The 16900-nt window shown below is 34.8% G+C and overlaps 2 protein-coding genes across 6 annotated transcripts; one reads left to right on the plus strand and one right to left on the minus strand.

Annotated features, from left to right (window-relative positions):
- Positions 1–5615: 5615 nt before the first annotated feature.
- LOC133831240 (GDSL esterase/lipase At5g03820-like) lies at positions 5616–7603 on the plus strand. The gene is made up of 5 exons (XM_062261471.1): positions 5616–5936; positions 6022–6152; positions 6288–6521; positions 7024–7276; positions 7410–7603. Exons 1-5 carry the CDS (start codon positions 5693–5695, stop codon positions 7601–7603), a joined length of 1056 nt encoding a protein of 351 aa, XP_062117455.1. The 5' UTR covers positions 5616–5692.
- Positions 7153–15822, minus strand: LOC133831239 (E3 ubiquitin-protein ligase UPL7). Of its 5 annotated transcripts, XR_009892450.1 has the most exons (16): positions 15689–15822; positions 15375–15497; positions 14601–14844; positions 13504–14096; positions 11976–12974; positions 11545–11879; positions 11090–11368; positions 10669–10921; positions 9913–10083; positions 9741–9833; positions 8946–9053; positions 8702–8818; positions 8383–8472; positions 8156–8239; positions 7727–7842; positions 7472–7605 (listed from the first exon to the last, which is right to left on the minus strand). XR_009892450.1 is itself a non-coding variant. In XM_062261467.1 (15 exons), the coding sequence occupies exons 1-14, from the start codon at positions 15710–15712 to the stop codon at positions 8156–8158; spliced, it is 3513 nt and encodes a 1170-aa protein (XP_062117451.1). In that variant the 5' UTR covers positions 15713–15822; the 3' UTR covers positions 7153–7293. The 5 variants fall into 5 exon arrangements, 4 of the variants coding, with proteins under 4 accessions (XP_062117451.1, XP_062117452.1, XP_062117453.1 ...); XM_062261467.1 differs by lacking the exons at positions 7472–7605; positions 7727–7842 and adding an exon at positions 7153–7293; XM_062261468.1 differs by lacking the exons at positions 7472–7605; positions 7727–7842 and adding an exon at positions 7153–7293 and having other exon boundaries at positions 8143–8239.
- Positions 15823–16900: the final 1078 nt, after the last annotated feature.

Here is a 16900-nt window from a genome sequence, read left to right on the forward strand (position 1 = left end):
TTGTATTATAATATGATGTTAAATGCATGCATGTGGGTCCACATTTGATTATTGGGATAGTGAGCAATGGGAATGTTTATTTGATGATAAATTGGGAGTTATTGAGATCAGGAGGAAATTCTGGGAGTTTTGACTATAATGTCCCCGGGGGTATTTTCGGGACCCCGAGCACTAGGTTTTATTTGAGGTTACTTAAGCTTCAAGTAGCTCGTTAGATAGAACCGTACATTAGAAAACACTTTTTCTCTTCCCGTTAGTTCCTTTTTACCGTTTGAGGCAATTTCGAAGAAATCTTGAGTTCTAGGAGCTGGAATCAAGCGAGGATCGAGGCATAGCGATCCTAGGAAAGATTAGAAGCTTCTTGACTGAAGGATTTAACGAGAAACAACCTAATCAAAGGTAATCTAAGCTTTAAGTTTTGAGTTTTTAGAGTACTCAAGCTTTGATTTGGATTTTGTGAATCGTTGAGCTTTTGGTTCGTTTGAGCCTTGGGATTTGATGATTTTGGATCATTGGGATGTTTGGGAACTTTGATTTTTGGATTTGGAAGTGTTTAGGTATGTTTTTGGAAGGTTTGGGATGAATAAAATTTAGTTCATGGCTGGTTCTGGGTGGGGGCCGCGACCCAAGTTCGAAGAAGCAGCTGGAGATGTTTTGGGCGTGCTGGGCGCCGCGGCCCTTACTCCTGGTGTGGCTGGGGGCCGCGGCTCAGGCAAGGTTTTGAGGCCATTTGAGTGTTTTGACCTCAGGAACTTGGTTTTAGGCCTCGGGATTGTTCCCACTACTCGGATTAGTGGGGATTGATGTCCCAGAGGCTAGATCTTGGTTCGGGAACCTTTGTTATTAATTTTATTGATGGTGTCCCATATTTGGTTATGACTAGGTGACCGCTAAAGGCTTAAAGGTTGATTGTTCTCAAGGGTCGTTCTTATATTAACTCTCGCTCGAATCAGAGGTAAGAAAACTGCACCCTGTGTATATGACATGCATGATTGTTGTTGAGGCATGTTGGTTATTAAATGTGGACATTGATTGCATATTAAATGCTTAGAAAATCTTGCTTACTTGTGTATGGCACTGATTAGTTAGGGACGACACTGGTCGCATATTACTGACCTGAGAGTCAGAAACGACATAAGCGTCCTGAACTCAGGGCCGATAAAAGATTAGATCTAATCGATATCAGCGTTGAATAACTCTGGGAGCATTAATGCTGGATCGAACCTAAGGTCGATGAAACTTATAAGCGCTTGTCTAGTCTATGACTAGTTACTCAGAGTCAGGGCCAAAGGCCTAGGTGACTGCTTGTCACATGGCTAGGGAGCGGAATCCCATGGTTATGACTCTATGGTCATGAGGTAGGTTATGTTGATGACTAGTTCATCAAGCACCTATCCTGTTTAAGCTAGTGAGAGGATCACTTATTTGTAAAGCCTCGGTGACCCTATCGTCACATGGCTAATGGGAACAAAACCCATCTTAGTGACTTTTGCGACTGTCACTCATCTGTTTTGGACTGGAAGTCCTGAATGATTATTATGATCATTGTTGATATTATATTCATGCTATATTGTGTTTTCTTGCTGGGCCTTGGCTCGTGGATGCTATGTGGTGCAGGTAAAGGGAAAGAAAAGCTCACCCAGCCTTGAGTGGAGAGCTTAGGTGGTGCTGTGTACATATGCGGCCGCTTGACCACCACGGCCAAGGAGTTCTCAGAGGAACTAGGGGGTTTACCCTATTTTTTCCGCTTAGGTCTGTGGGTTATAAATTTAAACAGTAATGACCATTTTGATTTGTAAATAACTTGTAAATGTTTTTTATGGGCCCATGAACATTTTTATGTTCTAAATAAAATATATCATTTCCTTTTGATTGATTTTCCACCTTAGTCTGTTAATAATACCTAGAAGCACGTTTTTAACCAAAGAACTTGGGTAGCGAGTTAAATTTTCAGTTCACCGTAACTGTTCTGGGGTAACCAAGGCATTACAATAAGTATACACCAAAAATGTTCACAAGCCAATTGGGAAGGCTGCCAAGGTACCACTTTAGGCCCAAGAGCTTTTCTAGAACTCCCCGAGGTTCTTAGAAAATGTTGGAGGGTAACGCTAACACAGACCTTATTTAAGAACCAATTTTTCTAAGACAGAACAAGTTTGGTTTTTAATGATTTCGAAAATTACACAAATGTTCTCAATACTTTGTGTTTTTTTATTTTATGCTTTTTTTTGGAAAAAAAAACCTAAATCTAGAAAATAAATTCTAAACCTAAAAGTAAAATAAATAAAATAAAACAATAACAAAAAATAAAATAAATGAATAAATAAAAATAAAAATTACTAAGGATAAAATAAAGAATTTTTTTTTAAAAAAATTATACTACGTTTTAAAAAAAAATTATTTTACTATGCAAACATTTAATTGTAGAATTACCTCCCCAAAAACGGCGCCAAAAATTGATATCGCTCAATAAACTCCTAAGCGGTCGCAGTAGTAATCAGGTTATGTCGTATCCACAGAGAAGTAAAATACAAGTAAAAAGAAAGATTAGTAAATCAGAAATAATAAACTTTGAAATAATGTAACTTTGAAAAAGAATATATATTTTTTAAACACTATATAAACACAATTGAGGAATTAGAATCAGAGAGAAAATATGGAAGGCATAAGTTTCATTCATGCAAACATATATATATTTTAATAAAATTAATTCATTCTACTCAACTATAATTCTACACCATTAACTATAGTTGGAAAATATATATAATAAAGCTCACCTTAAAATATGTTAATTAAATTATACTAACTTCTAATTTTAAAAACCTATCATATTATATATCTTAGAGCGACAAAATACCAATGGCAGAATGCAGTAAAAAACATATAATATAACAAATATCCTAAATTAAATCAAGAGCCTAAATTACATAAGAAGAGCATGAGTAGACTTATGTAAAAGACACTAATAAATTTAGAATAAAAATTAGAATAAAATAAATTTAATTGTAACAAAGATATAGAAATGAAGAAAAAAATAAATAATCAATATATTAAAAATATAATATGAAACATGAACTTCACTCTAGCCTTTCCACAAGAGAATTTAGCCTAAAATAAGCATTATTTTCACTCAAATTAATGTAAAAGAAATGACAGAAACATAGGAAAAAGAATGTTTTTTTCTCTCTAACTATACTCTCCACACTTAATTCCACAATCTGATGATTTTTTCCTCCATTTGGCTCTCTATTTATAGTGGAAATAGGACCAAAAATGTGTAAAATCGTGTACAAAATAGTGGGAAAGTGGCTACAAAAACTGATGCAAAATGGGACAAGTGGGACACATGTTGGGCTCGGATTGGCTTTGGAAAGATGTTGCTGGTGGAGTGGGGGACAAGGGGGGCGACGTGGCGTGTGTTGGTTGGCTCGGCAGTGGAGTGGGAGCTATGTTGTTGGGGCGTGGGGAGCAGCCACCAGGCAGTGGGACGCGTGGCAGGCTCGGATTGGCTCGGCAGGCTGGCGCATCAGGAGGTGGCAGGCTCAAGGACACGTGGCGGCTGCTGGAGGAATGGCTCGGCTCGACTCGGCTTGCTGGGCTGCTGGCTTGGCTTGGCTCGGCTGCTGAAGACTTTGGGCCTGGGTTTCGTTTTGGGCTTAATTTTGTCAAAAATGCCATTATTTTCATGATTTCTTCAATTTTAATTCTTTCTTTTTCTTTGTGTCAAAATGCATTTTATTTCCTGAAATTTAAACACAAATTAAATTAAAATTAATATTTTCAAATATAAAATATATGACAATAAATCCATGAGAATATTAATTTAAACTAAATTAATTTTAAACTTTAAGACTAATAAAATGATACTTTTGAACACTAATCAACGAGTGAACTCATCAGTTCGTGCTTGTAATTGTCGAGTAATTCAATACTAAAAGCTAAGTGGATTAGGTTATTACTGTTCATCTTAACATGGCTGAACCACTATAAATTTCATGTATGTTTATTTAAGATAATCATACTCTGTCATTTATTTCACTTATTTCGTTCAAAAAGTGTCGTATATTGCACATACGATCGTTAACCAATTTCACAGGTCAACACCTATCAAATTTTGCTAACTTTTAGCTTTCAATTTTTTTTTATTATTTCTTGTTTTTTTAATCTACGTATATTTTTATTTGTTTTATTTATTTTTAAAATATCAAAATTTTAAAAACTCACTAATTTATAACATTCTAAAGGTATTATGTTCTTATAAAAAAAATATGATTAAATTTTAATTCAGAAAATTTATTTTAATCATATTAAATTGATTTAAAAATTTTAAAAATAAATATTCAGACATTATGCTAGGGCATTACTTTTACCCTTACCATTTGGACATTTTCTATATATTTCAACTTTCATGAAATGTTTAAGCTTTTACTACATATATATATATACAAATATATATTTATAACTATAATAAACATTAGGTTGAATAGTGTCACATATTTGAGTAGTATATTAAAGCTTAGCAAATATCCACTTATAGACAGTTTAGACATGCATTATTACTAAGAGTTTCAATTAATATCATGGAGGTGGAGCTCTCTACCTAATGCTCTAAGACTTTTAACATTTTTTTATTAGAAATTTCTCGACTCCATGAACCAGAAAAATAGTCATTCCACTGGTTTTCAATTGCCATTCATTCCTGATCCACACCACCAAATCCAAAGTGGAAAACAGACCAGTAAGTGAAACCACCAAGCATACTCATCATACCCCATCAGGCAAGCTGAGTAAAGAAGACGATGGACACGTGTCCAACTGGGTCTTCCTTATTTGTAATTAGTAGTCTCAAGCCAAAGCTGAAAAGGGTTTTCAATAGAATCTACGAGGACGTCCATTTACTCCACTTACTGACACTTCTCATTAAGGATTTACCAGTTTCTTCAGGCTACCAGAAACCCACTTTTCAATAGTGCTTATAATAATGTCTAATAAAGAGGATAGTTACTACAAACTACGAAGATTGTCTATATGCTTATCATTTTAATTATATTATCAAACAAACAGTGTAACTAAATACCATACTACAAAGTATCTAGCCAACTAATAATATTAGTGGAACAGGAATAGTAAATCATTAGATCTCTTAATTTTTTACATTTTAGTCTGGAAAATAACTTCTTATTTTCAAGCAAATGTGTTTGTTTGTTTCGTTTAGCATATTAAGATAGATGTTCAGAGAACAAATTGCTTAAGACACGCCAGAGTAGAGACTAGATGAGATGTGATATATGGTGTGCCCAAGATGTGGGATGATACTGAAAAGCACCGACTTTCTTAAAGGTCTAATGCTTTTACAAAATTCGTTTGTGTGCCATCACCTCTTCATAAACAGATAACAAATCCACAAGCATTGACAAAAATAATAACACTTTTGGTTAATAAAAAGACAAATATCACAAAAAAAAATTTGGGGTGTTAGAAATGCCTCATTGCCTGAAACAGAGCAGCTTTGTTGGAACCATAATAATATATCCAACTTTGACCATTTATAATTATAAAATCTACCTCCTTAAATAATTCCCTCCTTCCCACCTGCATTTCTCATATTCATTCACTCAACCTTGTATTTTTCTCTCTTTCTCTCAATATCTAACTATTGGTATTTTTTAGTGCTTGGAAGAAAGGAAAGAAAATGAGATTTTTAGGTGGACTGTTCTTGGGTTCTTTGGCCATTGTTGTCCTGTTTATCTCAGTGACAAATGGAGACCCTATTGTTCCTGGTTTAATGATCTTTGGGGACTCGGTGGTTGATGTTGGGAACAATAACAACCTTTATACTGTTGTCAAAGCAAACTTTCCACCTTATGGGAGAGACTTTATTTCTCATAAACCAACTGGAAGGTTCTGCAATGGAAAGTTAGCCACAGACTTCACTGGTACCATTTCCTTTTTCCTTGTTCTTTTCTACGTGATGAGACTTTTTTGTGTGTTATGCTAATTATTTTTTTAATATTGCCACAGCTGAGTACCTTGGATTCACCTCATATCCACCAGCTTACCTTAGCCAAGAAGCCAAGGGAAAGAACCTCTTGACCGGAGCCAACTTTGCCTCGGGAGCTTCTGGCTATTATGACGAAACAGCCCAGTTATATGTAAGTTGCACTGATGAAACAAAACTCACTACACACACCCATAAATATATATATATATATATATATATAATTATATAACTGTATGTATGTATATGTACAAGAGTTTGACTGTGTTTTTGTTTTTGGGTATTTTAGAGAGCCATTTCATTGACCCAGCAGCTGAACTACTACAGGGAGTATCAAGAGAAAGTGGTAAATATGGTAGGACAAAATAAAGCCAATGCCTTGTTCTCTGGTTCAATCTACCTTTTAAGTGCAGGGAGTAGTGATTTTATACAGAACTACTATATTGATCCCATTCTTTGTAGAGCTTACACCCCCGACCAGTTCTCGGACAGGCTCATGAGTTCATACACTACTTTCATTCAGGTTTCTTTTTCATACAATACTTCCATTTTTCTTTTTCCAGGTTATTGTGAAGAAAATAGGATCAAAAATTGCATATGCATACACTATTATTCACAATACATGCTTAAGATAAAAAAAAAATTTAAAAGTATAACAAAAGGTTGAACGTAAAAATTTTAGTCCCCAAGAATTAACACTTTTTTCTGGGTTCAACATGATACACTAATCAATAAAGTATTTAAATTTATGTAGATATTCAATTGGAAAATTTTTGTAACAGTAACTAGATCAAATCAATATAGATTTAGTGGTTAACTGTTAATAAAGTTTAGTGTTAAAGTACCGACTTTAGCAAAGTTAACTTACCAATGGCAGGACATATATTTATATATAATCATTCAATAAATCTCAAATTTATATGGGTACAATCAAATAAATACAAACAAGATAACAAGAATCATCTTTAGGTCAATTAGTTTGTTAAAAAGCATTTTCATTCATAACAAGAGCAGCATTGCGACAGACTCTGTACGGATTGGGAGCAAGGAGGATTGGCGTCACAAACTTACCGCCACTGGGATGTTTGCCAGCAGCTATCACCCTATTTGGCGGAGGAAGTAATCAGTGTGTCGCCAGGTTAAACATAGACGCCTTTTCGTTCAACGGAAAGTTAAATAGCACATCTGAAAGTCTGCGTAGGCTTCCTGATCTCAAGCTTGTGGTCTTCGAAATTTACCAGCCTCTCTTGGATATGGCCACAAAGCCCTCTGATAACGGTAAGTTGGTACCACACCTGCTTTTGTAATAATTAGTTAAAGAAAGCAAAGCTTAGACAATCATCATTAACTATTTAACCAAACTAAATATTCCAAGGTAACTGTTTTTTTCTCTTGGGTTTTCATGTTACAGGTTTCTTTGAATCAAGACGAGCTTGCTGTGGAACAGGTACTCTAGAAACTTCGCTGCTTTGCAACTCCAGGTCTGTAGGGACATGTTCTAACGCTACCGGATATGTATTTTGGGATGGATTTCATCCCTCTGAAACTGCAAATGAGATCTTGGCTGGTGATCTACTTCAACAAGGCTTTGATCTCATCTCTTAAAGCTATTCCAGAGTTCAAAGAATTTGTCACTGCTATGCCCTCATTGATATTATATAAAGGCATTGCAGCTATATATCAGGTATATCAGTAATTTACAAGCTGTAATTACAGAGTTTGGTTTACCTAGGGTGTAATGTACGTAAGCCTTGTTACCTAAGCCTGTTGGTGATGTGTGTACTTGCCTTGGTACCTTATATGTTATCGACTTCGGTTAAATAGATTTCCGTAGCTTCAGTGTCCTTGGAATTATTCACAGATAGTAAAGACAACATGAAATGGAAGAAAATGAAACTGCTAAGGGAAAGAAAAATGGTTGAGGATATCTATAAGCATTCTCGATGGTTTTACAGTATTAACTAGTTAAATTGTTGAGGATACATACGTAAATACTTATTATTTTTTGATAACTGACCCCCCTCCCCCCCACCAAAAAAACACATATTTTTAAGCAAAGGAATGTGATAGAGGATGGAAAAATCAACAATAATCCAAAAATGTGCTGCAGTATGACACTAAAATTGAAAGGACAAAGGTTTCACCTGAAGTAAATACCTAAGAAAGTTCGAATCCTGCATTTGAATTAATTGCATATAGAAGTTTCTCTCTCAAAGTGCTAGCACGTTTGTATGTTGGAAGCTAAAATATAAGAGGAAGGAAACATATACATTATTTAATGGTAAGACACTAATAAAGCTCCCTAATTACTATACAGCAGTATAAAAGTTGGTACAAAAACTTTAAAAATGGAAAAGAGAGCAGGGTAAGAAATATACAAGTACCTTGAGAGTATTGTAACATGTTGAGGCTGAAGGGAGCCGATCCACATCCTGTCCACCAATTGTAGCCCAAATAGGGACATTGCAGACAACCTATACGACATCAAATCGTTGCTTCAGTTCTAACCAATCTCCTCAATTATCGTTCTTCTGTTAATTTTTGGTTTATAGTTGATTTTTTTTTACTTGTCTATTAAATCGCCAAAAGAAACAAAGATATTCGCTCCCCCCGATTTTCCACCATATAAGATAATGGTGGCAAGACGTGTATCTAGAAAAAATACATAAAAAGCTCACATGCATGTAAAATCAAATATGACACCTTATGGATAGTAAAGGTAGGCTGCAGGTGCTTGAATCCAAGTAATGGAGGTCGAGAACAACTGGTCACAAATTTAAGAAGCATACAACGATCATTTGGTTCAAAACCTTTAAGTACCTGTGACATGAACAGAACAAATTTTATCAATGCACAGAAATAAGAATTATTAGCTGCCCTGAATTACCTGTAAACCACAAAGAAAACGGGTAAAAGGTTCAGTAACTTCCTTAGAACGAATCAATACCTCCCAGAAGATTTTAATAGTTCGACTTCCCTCAGAGTAACAACCAGTGTAACGTGTGTTTCTTCTTAAATCATCAATGTCAATGTCATAGTCTCCACCTGAAAGCAACTGCATGGTATATCTTAAATTAGCACATGACCAAGAAAAAATAAATAAATAAAAGGGGGTGTAATGTTCCCAAATTATTTGCACCATTCTAACCAGAACAACATTAGAATGGAACTGTACAAAGTAAAATTCATCAAGGAAGAAAATAAAAAATATAACTATGTTTTAAGTTGGACATTTGGGAATAAAATGGCCCCTTCTCTAATGTCCCAATCCAGCTCAGTTCAAGTGGCTCTCAAGGTGATGCTGCAGGTTCTAGCACCTATTTTGTAATAATTAAAATCTTACCCCAGTCAAAATATATGATTTTAACATTAGTAGGGACAGAGATTGATAGTACAAACATGTATATCACGTGTGACTATATATTCATTTATGTATGAGCACACCAACATCCCAAAGATTTCATAGGCAGCAAAATCTATTGGGAAAAGTAAATCATGTTAATCAGCTAACTGACCGAACTGAAAAAACAAAAGAATGAAGACCAGTAAATTTGAAAGTTGAAACCTTATCCCTATGTAGTGCTAATTTGGCATGACTACTGCATTTAGTCTGAGACTATATTAACACATTTAAGCAACAAAGCACATGTGCTTCTGTATCAATTCATTAATGCATAAATGTATCAAACAGGCATATGTCACTGAAAGACAACAGTTAATCCAAGGATAAAACATAATCTACCTGATTGAATTCGCGTGCATTGAATAATTTCAGCCAAAATGGCGATATGAGATCTGTTAACCCTCTGTAGAAAGCATTGGAAAAGGGCAGTATCTGCAATCAAAGATAGAGCAGGTAAATATATCTTCAAGAAGTTTTGCTTGCGTAAGTTTTACAGTAATGCATCACAGACCTGTCGGTTTAGTTTATAATCGGCCATAGCATGAATGTATTGCATTTTGTTCTCGTTTGTCACAGAAATATCCTTGCCACCAGGTTTAAGCTCAATAACATGTTGCTTACCAAAAGATTCTTCAATCACTGTGAAATCCAGAAAAAGATCCTTGACATCGTTGTCATAGTGCTGCACCAGTTAAAAGTAAAATATCATAATGTTAAATATTTTAAGCTGAATATTTGAGGACCCTTTTAAAGCATGAACCATTAATTTCAGTCTGTAATAAAAGCATGAATCAAATTTAATAAAAATAACAAAGCTAGATCAATGAAGCACTGAGGACATGATGAATGTAGATTCTCTCTCTCTCTCTCTCTTAAACAAAAAAGAATAAGAAGAAACTGAACGTAAATTATTTAAGTGAAAAAATACAAGTCTAATATAAAATCAGACTGCAGTGACTTACAAAAAAAAAAACACTCCAATCTCTAGATAAATCAGCAAATAAAATGCTTTTAAAACTCTTTCACATTGAATAACCAAATAGTTACTCAATATCTACTTTAGCCCACAGATTTCCTGCTGAATCCTCAAACATCTTCAAAAAACTTCTGTTTTTCTCTAACCAGATCACGCAACAGGTAGCCATTGATCTCATTTAGAATGAAACTGCAGCCTAGAACTTTGTGCTTTATTTTAATAAAGATATTATATATATATATATATATATATATTATCTCATACAAAAAGAGGCAACACAAAATAGTTTACCTTGACATACATAAGATTCCTGTACAGCTCTGGATCAAGAGTTGATAGCTCATCAAGGAAGCTATATCGGCCCAGCAGTTTTTGTACAAATACAAGAGAAAAGGAGTAATCTAGCAAAATTCCTTCATATAGAGCTTTGCCAACAACTCTTCCAAGGAATTCAATCATCTGGACACCATTCTCGAGATATTTTGCAGATGCATTAGGGATTAAAAGTCTGTCTGAGGTTGAAGTTTGGGAGAACAGCCCATACCTACCAAAAAGAAAGGTAAAGGTAAGAGCTGACTGTTGGGGAATCAAACAAAATGTGGAAAGGCAAAAAAAAGTACAGATTCAAAATGAAAACAGCCAGCCAAAATATGTGACAAAGCCTCCTCCTGCAAGACACAAAATAGAAAGTAAAAAAAGCCTTAAAACATACTCAGGGGCAAAGGCTGCTTTTGATATATCAGTTAAGAACTCTTTAGATAATCCACCATAATCCAGGCCAGCCTCTGGAAGGCCAGATTCACTAACAAATGAAACATGGATGGATGATTTTAATCTTGGCCCAAGGGAATTTAATTGTCTAAAACCATCTTCAACAATATGACCACGACGAACTACTATTCCAACTGATCGTGAAGCAGGCCCATCAACTTCACCAGCCATTTTTCGTGAGGCTTTGTCCATCTCAATGAACTCTCTAAACATCTCAACTCTGCCAAGTGACAAACCATTAAGGAATCATTGGGGTAGGAATATCTACAAATTATTTTTGGAAGCATCCAATAAAAGTAATAAATTTCTCAAATCTACACAATATGCATTAAACCTCAACAGCCAAAACACAAAAGAATAACGGTGGTTGGGTATGTCAAGAAATAAGGATATTACCGTTCTTCAAATGGATACACATGTGGAACAGTAGTTATAATAGACCGCGTACTTGGCAAAGTTGAAGCATCATCTATTCTCACATTAGCTGACAAAACCTCATGAGTTCTGGCAGCTACAGCAATTGGTGGCCGACTCTTGAAAGCGGGTGAAAGCCACAGAACGGGGGGACAGAATTGGTGTCTGCAATCTCTTTCATACATTGAATGCAAGCATTTGATTGCGGAATTCATAAGGGATCTAGTCTGCTGCCCCATACTATGGGTCAATCCATTATAAACGAAAGTATTAAGCATGGAGGCAATTCTCCGTTGCTGTTCTATCCTGAATGGAACCTAGCTCATGCAAAATGATCATGTTATTGCATTCATGATTTCAAACAATTATTGCATTTAGGGGAAAATATATATATACATACACATCATACATACCTGTTTCTCGTAGAACTCTATATCATCCAATATCAATAGCAGATGTGAATAGGTAGCGCAGAAAAGATGAAGCAGACATGAGATATCTTCTGATATACCTTCTGGGCCATGCTTCAAAGGTTCTACATCCCATTCGTCATGAGGACCCTCGTCACTGTGGCTATGGCTTGATGAATCATCAACCAAATTTGTACTATCAGCTCCCAACTGTGACTTTCCAGTAAACTTATGTAGTACAGTTACCCATTTATTAGTTTCATCCTTACTACCATGTTTTTGCCTTCTCTCAAAAAGTCCATCCTTTTTATTCCTTGAAGTTTTACTGGATGAAAGATCATGATTTTCAGCTATTGGACCATCTACAGGAAAAAGGGAACTTTCCAGGGCTCCCCATAGGCCCGCAAGAAAACCAGGAGTGAAGGATAGCATATTAAGAATATACAACTGTCCAACTGCTGGGTTCAAGAATGAAAAAATTCTAAGAAGGTAAGAATAAAAATATGCAACATCAAGAAATCCCAACTTCTGAAAGAGCAAATCGTTGTGCGAAGAAGTCTCCAACCCTTGAGCACAACCATCTTTACCAACTACTGCCAAAAGATCCATGAGATGCTGCTGTTGACAGACAGGCTTAAAGAGATCCATGTATGACACAATCAAGGAACCATGTCTTGCCTCACTCTTGCCAAAATTTGCATCAGTGGGCATAACAGAATCTTCACTATTACTTGGGATTTCTTGGTTCACATTTTTTATACTTCTAACATTCTCAAGCCTAGCCAACATATCTTCAGCAAGAATGATAACAGCACGAACATACAACACATAGTCCAAACCTTGGTTGTGCCATCCAGAATCAAGAGAACCATTCTCGCCGGCTGTTGTAAGGCATATGATACTTGCAAGTGCCCAACCTACTGGTGGAATCACCTTCGGACAAAATGGAACTTTTGACTGATTTATTACAGAAATCTGATTTAGTATGTTCTCCTTCAAAATCTGCCATCACCTGTGATAGTTTGATCAGTCCCCACATGTATGAAGAATAGATCTATCTAAGAAAAAGAGTATATTTTCTTTAGGACTCATAAGCCCACCATATTCAAGCATAGGACTCTGTAAAATCCACATACAAAACGATATATAACAGCATGATAAGTTGGCAAATTACCACATGTCATTGAGCAACCTAGATACCCAGTACAAGAACTTAAGATTAAAATCTAGGAATCAGATTAGCCAAAAAATACAAGCAAGGAGAAATAATATCTTCTCAAATTATTCAATGGAGGATGTTCTTGACAAAAGTTTACAGTAATAAAAAATACACAACATCAGATATGTTTATAAAAGCATAACATCCCATTCATTGTGCCAGAATCTTTAACAAATGATTTGGTTAAATCAGATGTAAAAAAAAATCTAAATTGAGATTATAAAAAGAAAGAAAGAAAGACAATAAACAAAAATAAAAAAAGTTCCAATATAGAGTTTACGTAGATATGTTCAAATTAAACGAGTCTTTTACCAGTAGAATCCGTAAGCAAGGTGATAGAACAGATATGTGCTTCATAGCACCTACAAGAACAGCCGGCAATCGCTGCACCAGCCAAGGAATTGTAAGTAAAAAAACACAGTACTTCTCAGCAGAAGAATCCACAGCTGACAGGCCAGAGCCGTCTACTTTAGAGTTTGTCACATGCAATGGCCGAAGAGCTAGAGTTATTGCACTGGCTGTAATAAGGAACTTATCATCTTTTTGTACTCCATTCTCTATTTGAGAAGAAAAAGGAGTATCTAATGTGGTGATGTATCTTCTAACAGATATGTATAGACCACTTTCACCAGCTCCCATGAATTGACCTAGATCTTTAACAGCTCTATCTGCATCCTGAAAGTTGTCGTTGGTAATGTTCTTCCACCCTTTCAAATCAGTTAAATGAATGACAAGACGCATTGCTAAGGAAGCGACTGCAACAATTTCTTGATCCCGTACACAGAATTTATCAAACTCGGAGAGAATGAATAGGCAAAGAGAAATCAGCTTTCTTGACTCAGAATTCCAGATCCTCCTCTCTTCTGGTGTGCCAGTTGCCAGGGAGCAAAAGTTCTGTTTTGGATCTAGTAAAGATAAAATATTAAGGAGAATTGCTTATTCAATAATGGAAATGGTAAAGAAACTAAAAGGTCACAGCCAACAAACTAAAGAAGTTGCTAAAAAAATTATTAGAGTAAAATTTCATTTTCGAGAAGAGACTGAAAAGGGAAAGGACAAATCTTGCTTCAATAATATTTGAGAAGATCAAGTGAGGCTGGTCCACAAGTAACATCAATTAACTTAATGCGTCACAAATAGGTGGCTGAACTCTCAGGTAATGAACACACTATATAGAATGTAACTAGTCATTACATCAACACAATAGCAAAAAAGGATCTACTGACAAATTATCGAGTCTCCAAAAGAGAACATGCTTCAAAATTTGACTCTTAAGACATAAATCTATGCAGCAGACTATGTAAGCCCATAAATCCTTTACAATTGTAATCAAATTTTCTGAACCAGATCAAAATTTTTTTAAAAAAATTAAAAATGTGTATGCAAGAACAAAGGGAAAACTGATGTACCAGAGGAGTTCACGCTTTCCAAGAGAATTTTAAAGCATCTATGCATACAGTTTATCTCCCTGGTTTGAATCCCCTTGTGCGGAGTTGATAAATAAGTAATAAAGAAGAGAAAAGGCCTTAAAACACCGCAGGAAATCTGTATGCATGTCAACGAACCAACATGATAGTCCACATAGTTCTTCTCCCATTCTTCTTGAAGCTGCAAAGCCACTTTTAAAGTAACAATGTAACGTCTCCAGACTCTCTGAAATTATTGCAAAAAGAAAATATTAGTTTTATGCTGTTTCTGTTCCAAAGTCAGCTCAGGTATATGAAATCATTACATATAGGAAGAATATCAAAACTTGAAACCACTAAATCTCGCTCCCAGTAGTCTCCGAACAAAGGTTGAACTCCTCATCTCCTCTAGAATAAATTAATATTACAATATTTAAAAACAGATAAAATAAATAAAAACCCATTAGACCCAAATCCCAAATCTTGATCTATGCTCTCCATCTTCCATTGCCACTAATCATTATAGCACAAAATCAAAAGTTACAATGTTCTAATACAAAACATTCCTAATAAACAAAATGATACCTGTAATCGCAACTTCTATTACTCTGCACTCTCCCAAATCATAACTTGTTATTCAAATTTTTCTAGTACACCAAACAGTACCCAAAAAAAAAAACAAAAAACGTGTTGCGCAACATCGTCAATAAAATTGATCCAATTCCAAAAATTAAAAAAAAAATGATCCAACAATAATAAAATTCAAATTCCATATACCTGGACGAATATGGCAGCTGCTGTAGCTCGTTTCGCATAATGGCGAAGCTCTCTTTCTTGAGACACCTTTTGAAGAAGAGCATCTCTCGTTATCTCTTTCGCACTGGCTCCCCTCAACGACACCTAATTGATCACAACAACAAGGAACAATTCTCAGAATTTTTTTTTGAATAACTTTGTTGCTTTGATTATCGGTTCGAGTTAGTTAATTTCAGAAATTGGAGCTTAAATAGTAAAAACTAAAAGAAGACTGAAACATGTGAATTAGAAACCAAAAGAATAATTTTGTCAGAAAGGGAAGCGAGAGTGAAAACCTGATGCTTGCGAGGTTCGTCCATGGAGCAACCGAGTCGATCCTCCTTCGTCTACGGCGACGAGTCGTGTTGTGTGTGTGCGTGCTTCGGAACTGGTCGAAGATTCGAATTAAGCATAATCGATTCTATTAAAATATTTGAGTTAGTTACTCAGTACTTTCTCTATTTTTTGCAATTCAACCTTTTTATTCTTGAATATTACATTTAAACCCCTGAATTTGTCTTTATGTTTTGAATTTTACCCCCTAAAAACAATTAACGAAAATTTGAAGTTTTAAAGTCATTTTTTATTTTCTTTAACAAACTAAAGTATTTATAAATTAATAAAAATACATTGGGGCGTTTTGAATTTTGAATGTTTAAGTTTTTTATTAATTTACAACATCATTTGAAAAAAATAATTGTATGTCTAATTTGTATCATATAGTAAGTTAGTATTTTTTTTTTACAAATTGACCATCAATTTTACACTTTTAATGCAAATATATCTTTAGAACTAGTCCATTCTTATTTTCTTTTTACAAAAATCCATACATATTTATTTACTAACTAAACTTTCTTATTTTTAAAATATTTTAAAAAAATTTAGATAAAAATATAATTGAAAATTATTAAAATTAAAAGGTTAAATAAGAATTAAAAGTTATAAAAGTTTACATTAATAAAAAATAATAAATAAGAATTCTTTTATACTTAAATTATTAAAATAAATATTTAATTATTTATGTTTACTGTCTTTTTCGCTATCAACCTTAAAACAAGAGATCAAAGTAATAAATAACATGAACAAAAATGATTTTATGTGATTCAGCCTATAAAAGAGTCATAATCCACGAGTTTCTAGTATTAAGAGGATTGGAAGTTTGTTAATGCAAGTTCCAATGGTGTATTCTCAGGCAACGTTTAGATTACTCTAAGTATAAGGTGTTTTTTCTCTCTAAAAAACGGAACCATTTACAACGGAACCCTATTTATAGAAGTTGGGGTCATTAATACTAATCATCTGTAATTAATACACATTCTTCCCATTATTAGGGGATTAATATCAATTCAATGCATTGGGCTACATTGAATAGAGACCACGGCCCAAGCGAGATCTGTGGGGCCCACTGTAAAAAGGTACATACTTGATGGGGAACATGCCACAGGTATTGTCAGGGCGTTCTGTAAGTATCTCCATGTCAAACGGCGTAGTGGGATTGCGAATTGTTG

This window comes from Humulus lupulus, chromosome 4 (assembly GCF_963169125.1).
Source record: "Humulus lupulus chromosome 4, drHumLupu1.1, whole genome shotgun sequence".
Taxonomy (NCBI): Eukaryota; Viridiplantae; Streptophyta; class Magnoliopsida; order Rosales; family Cannabaceae; genus Humulus; species Humulus lupulus.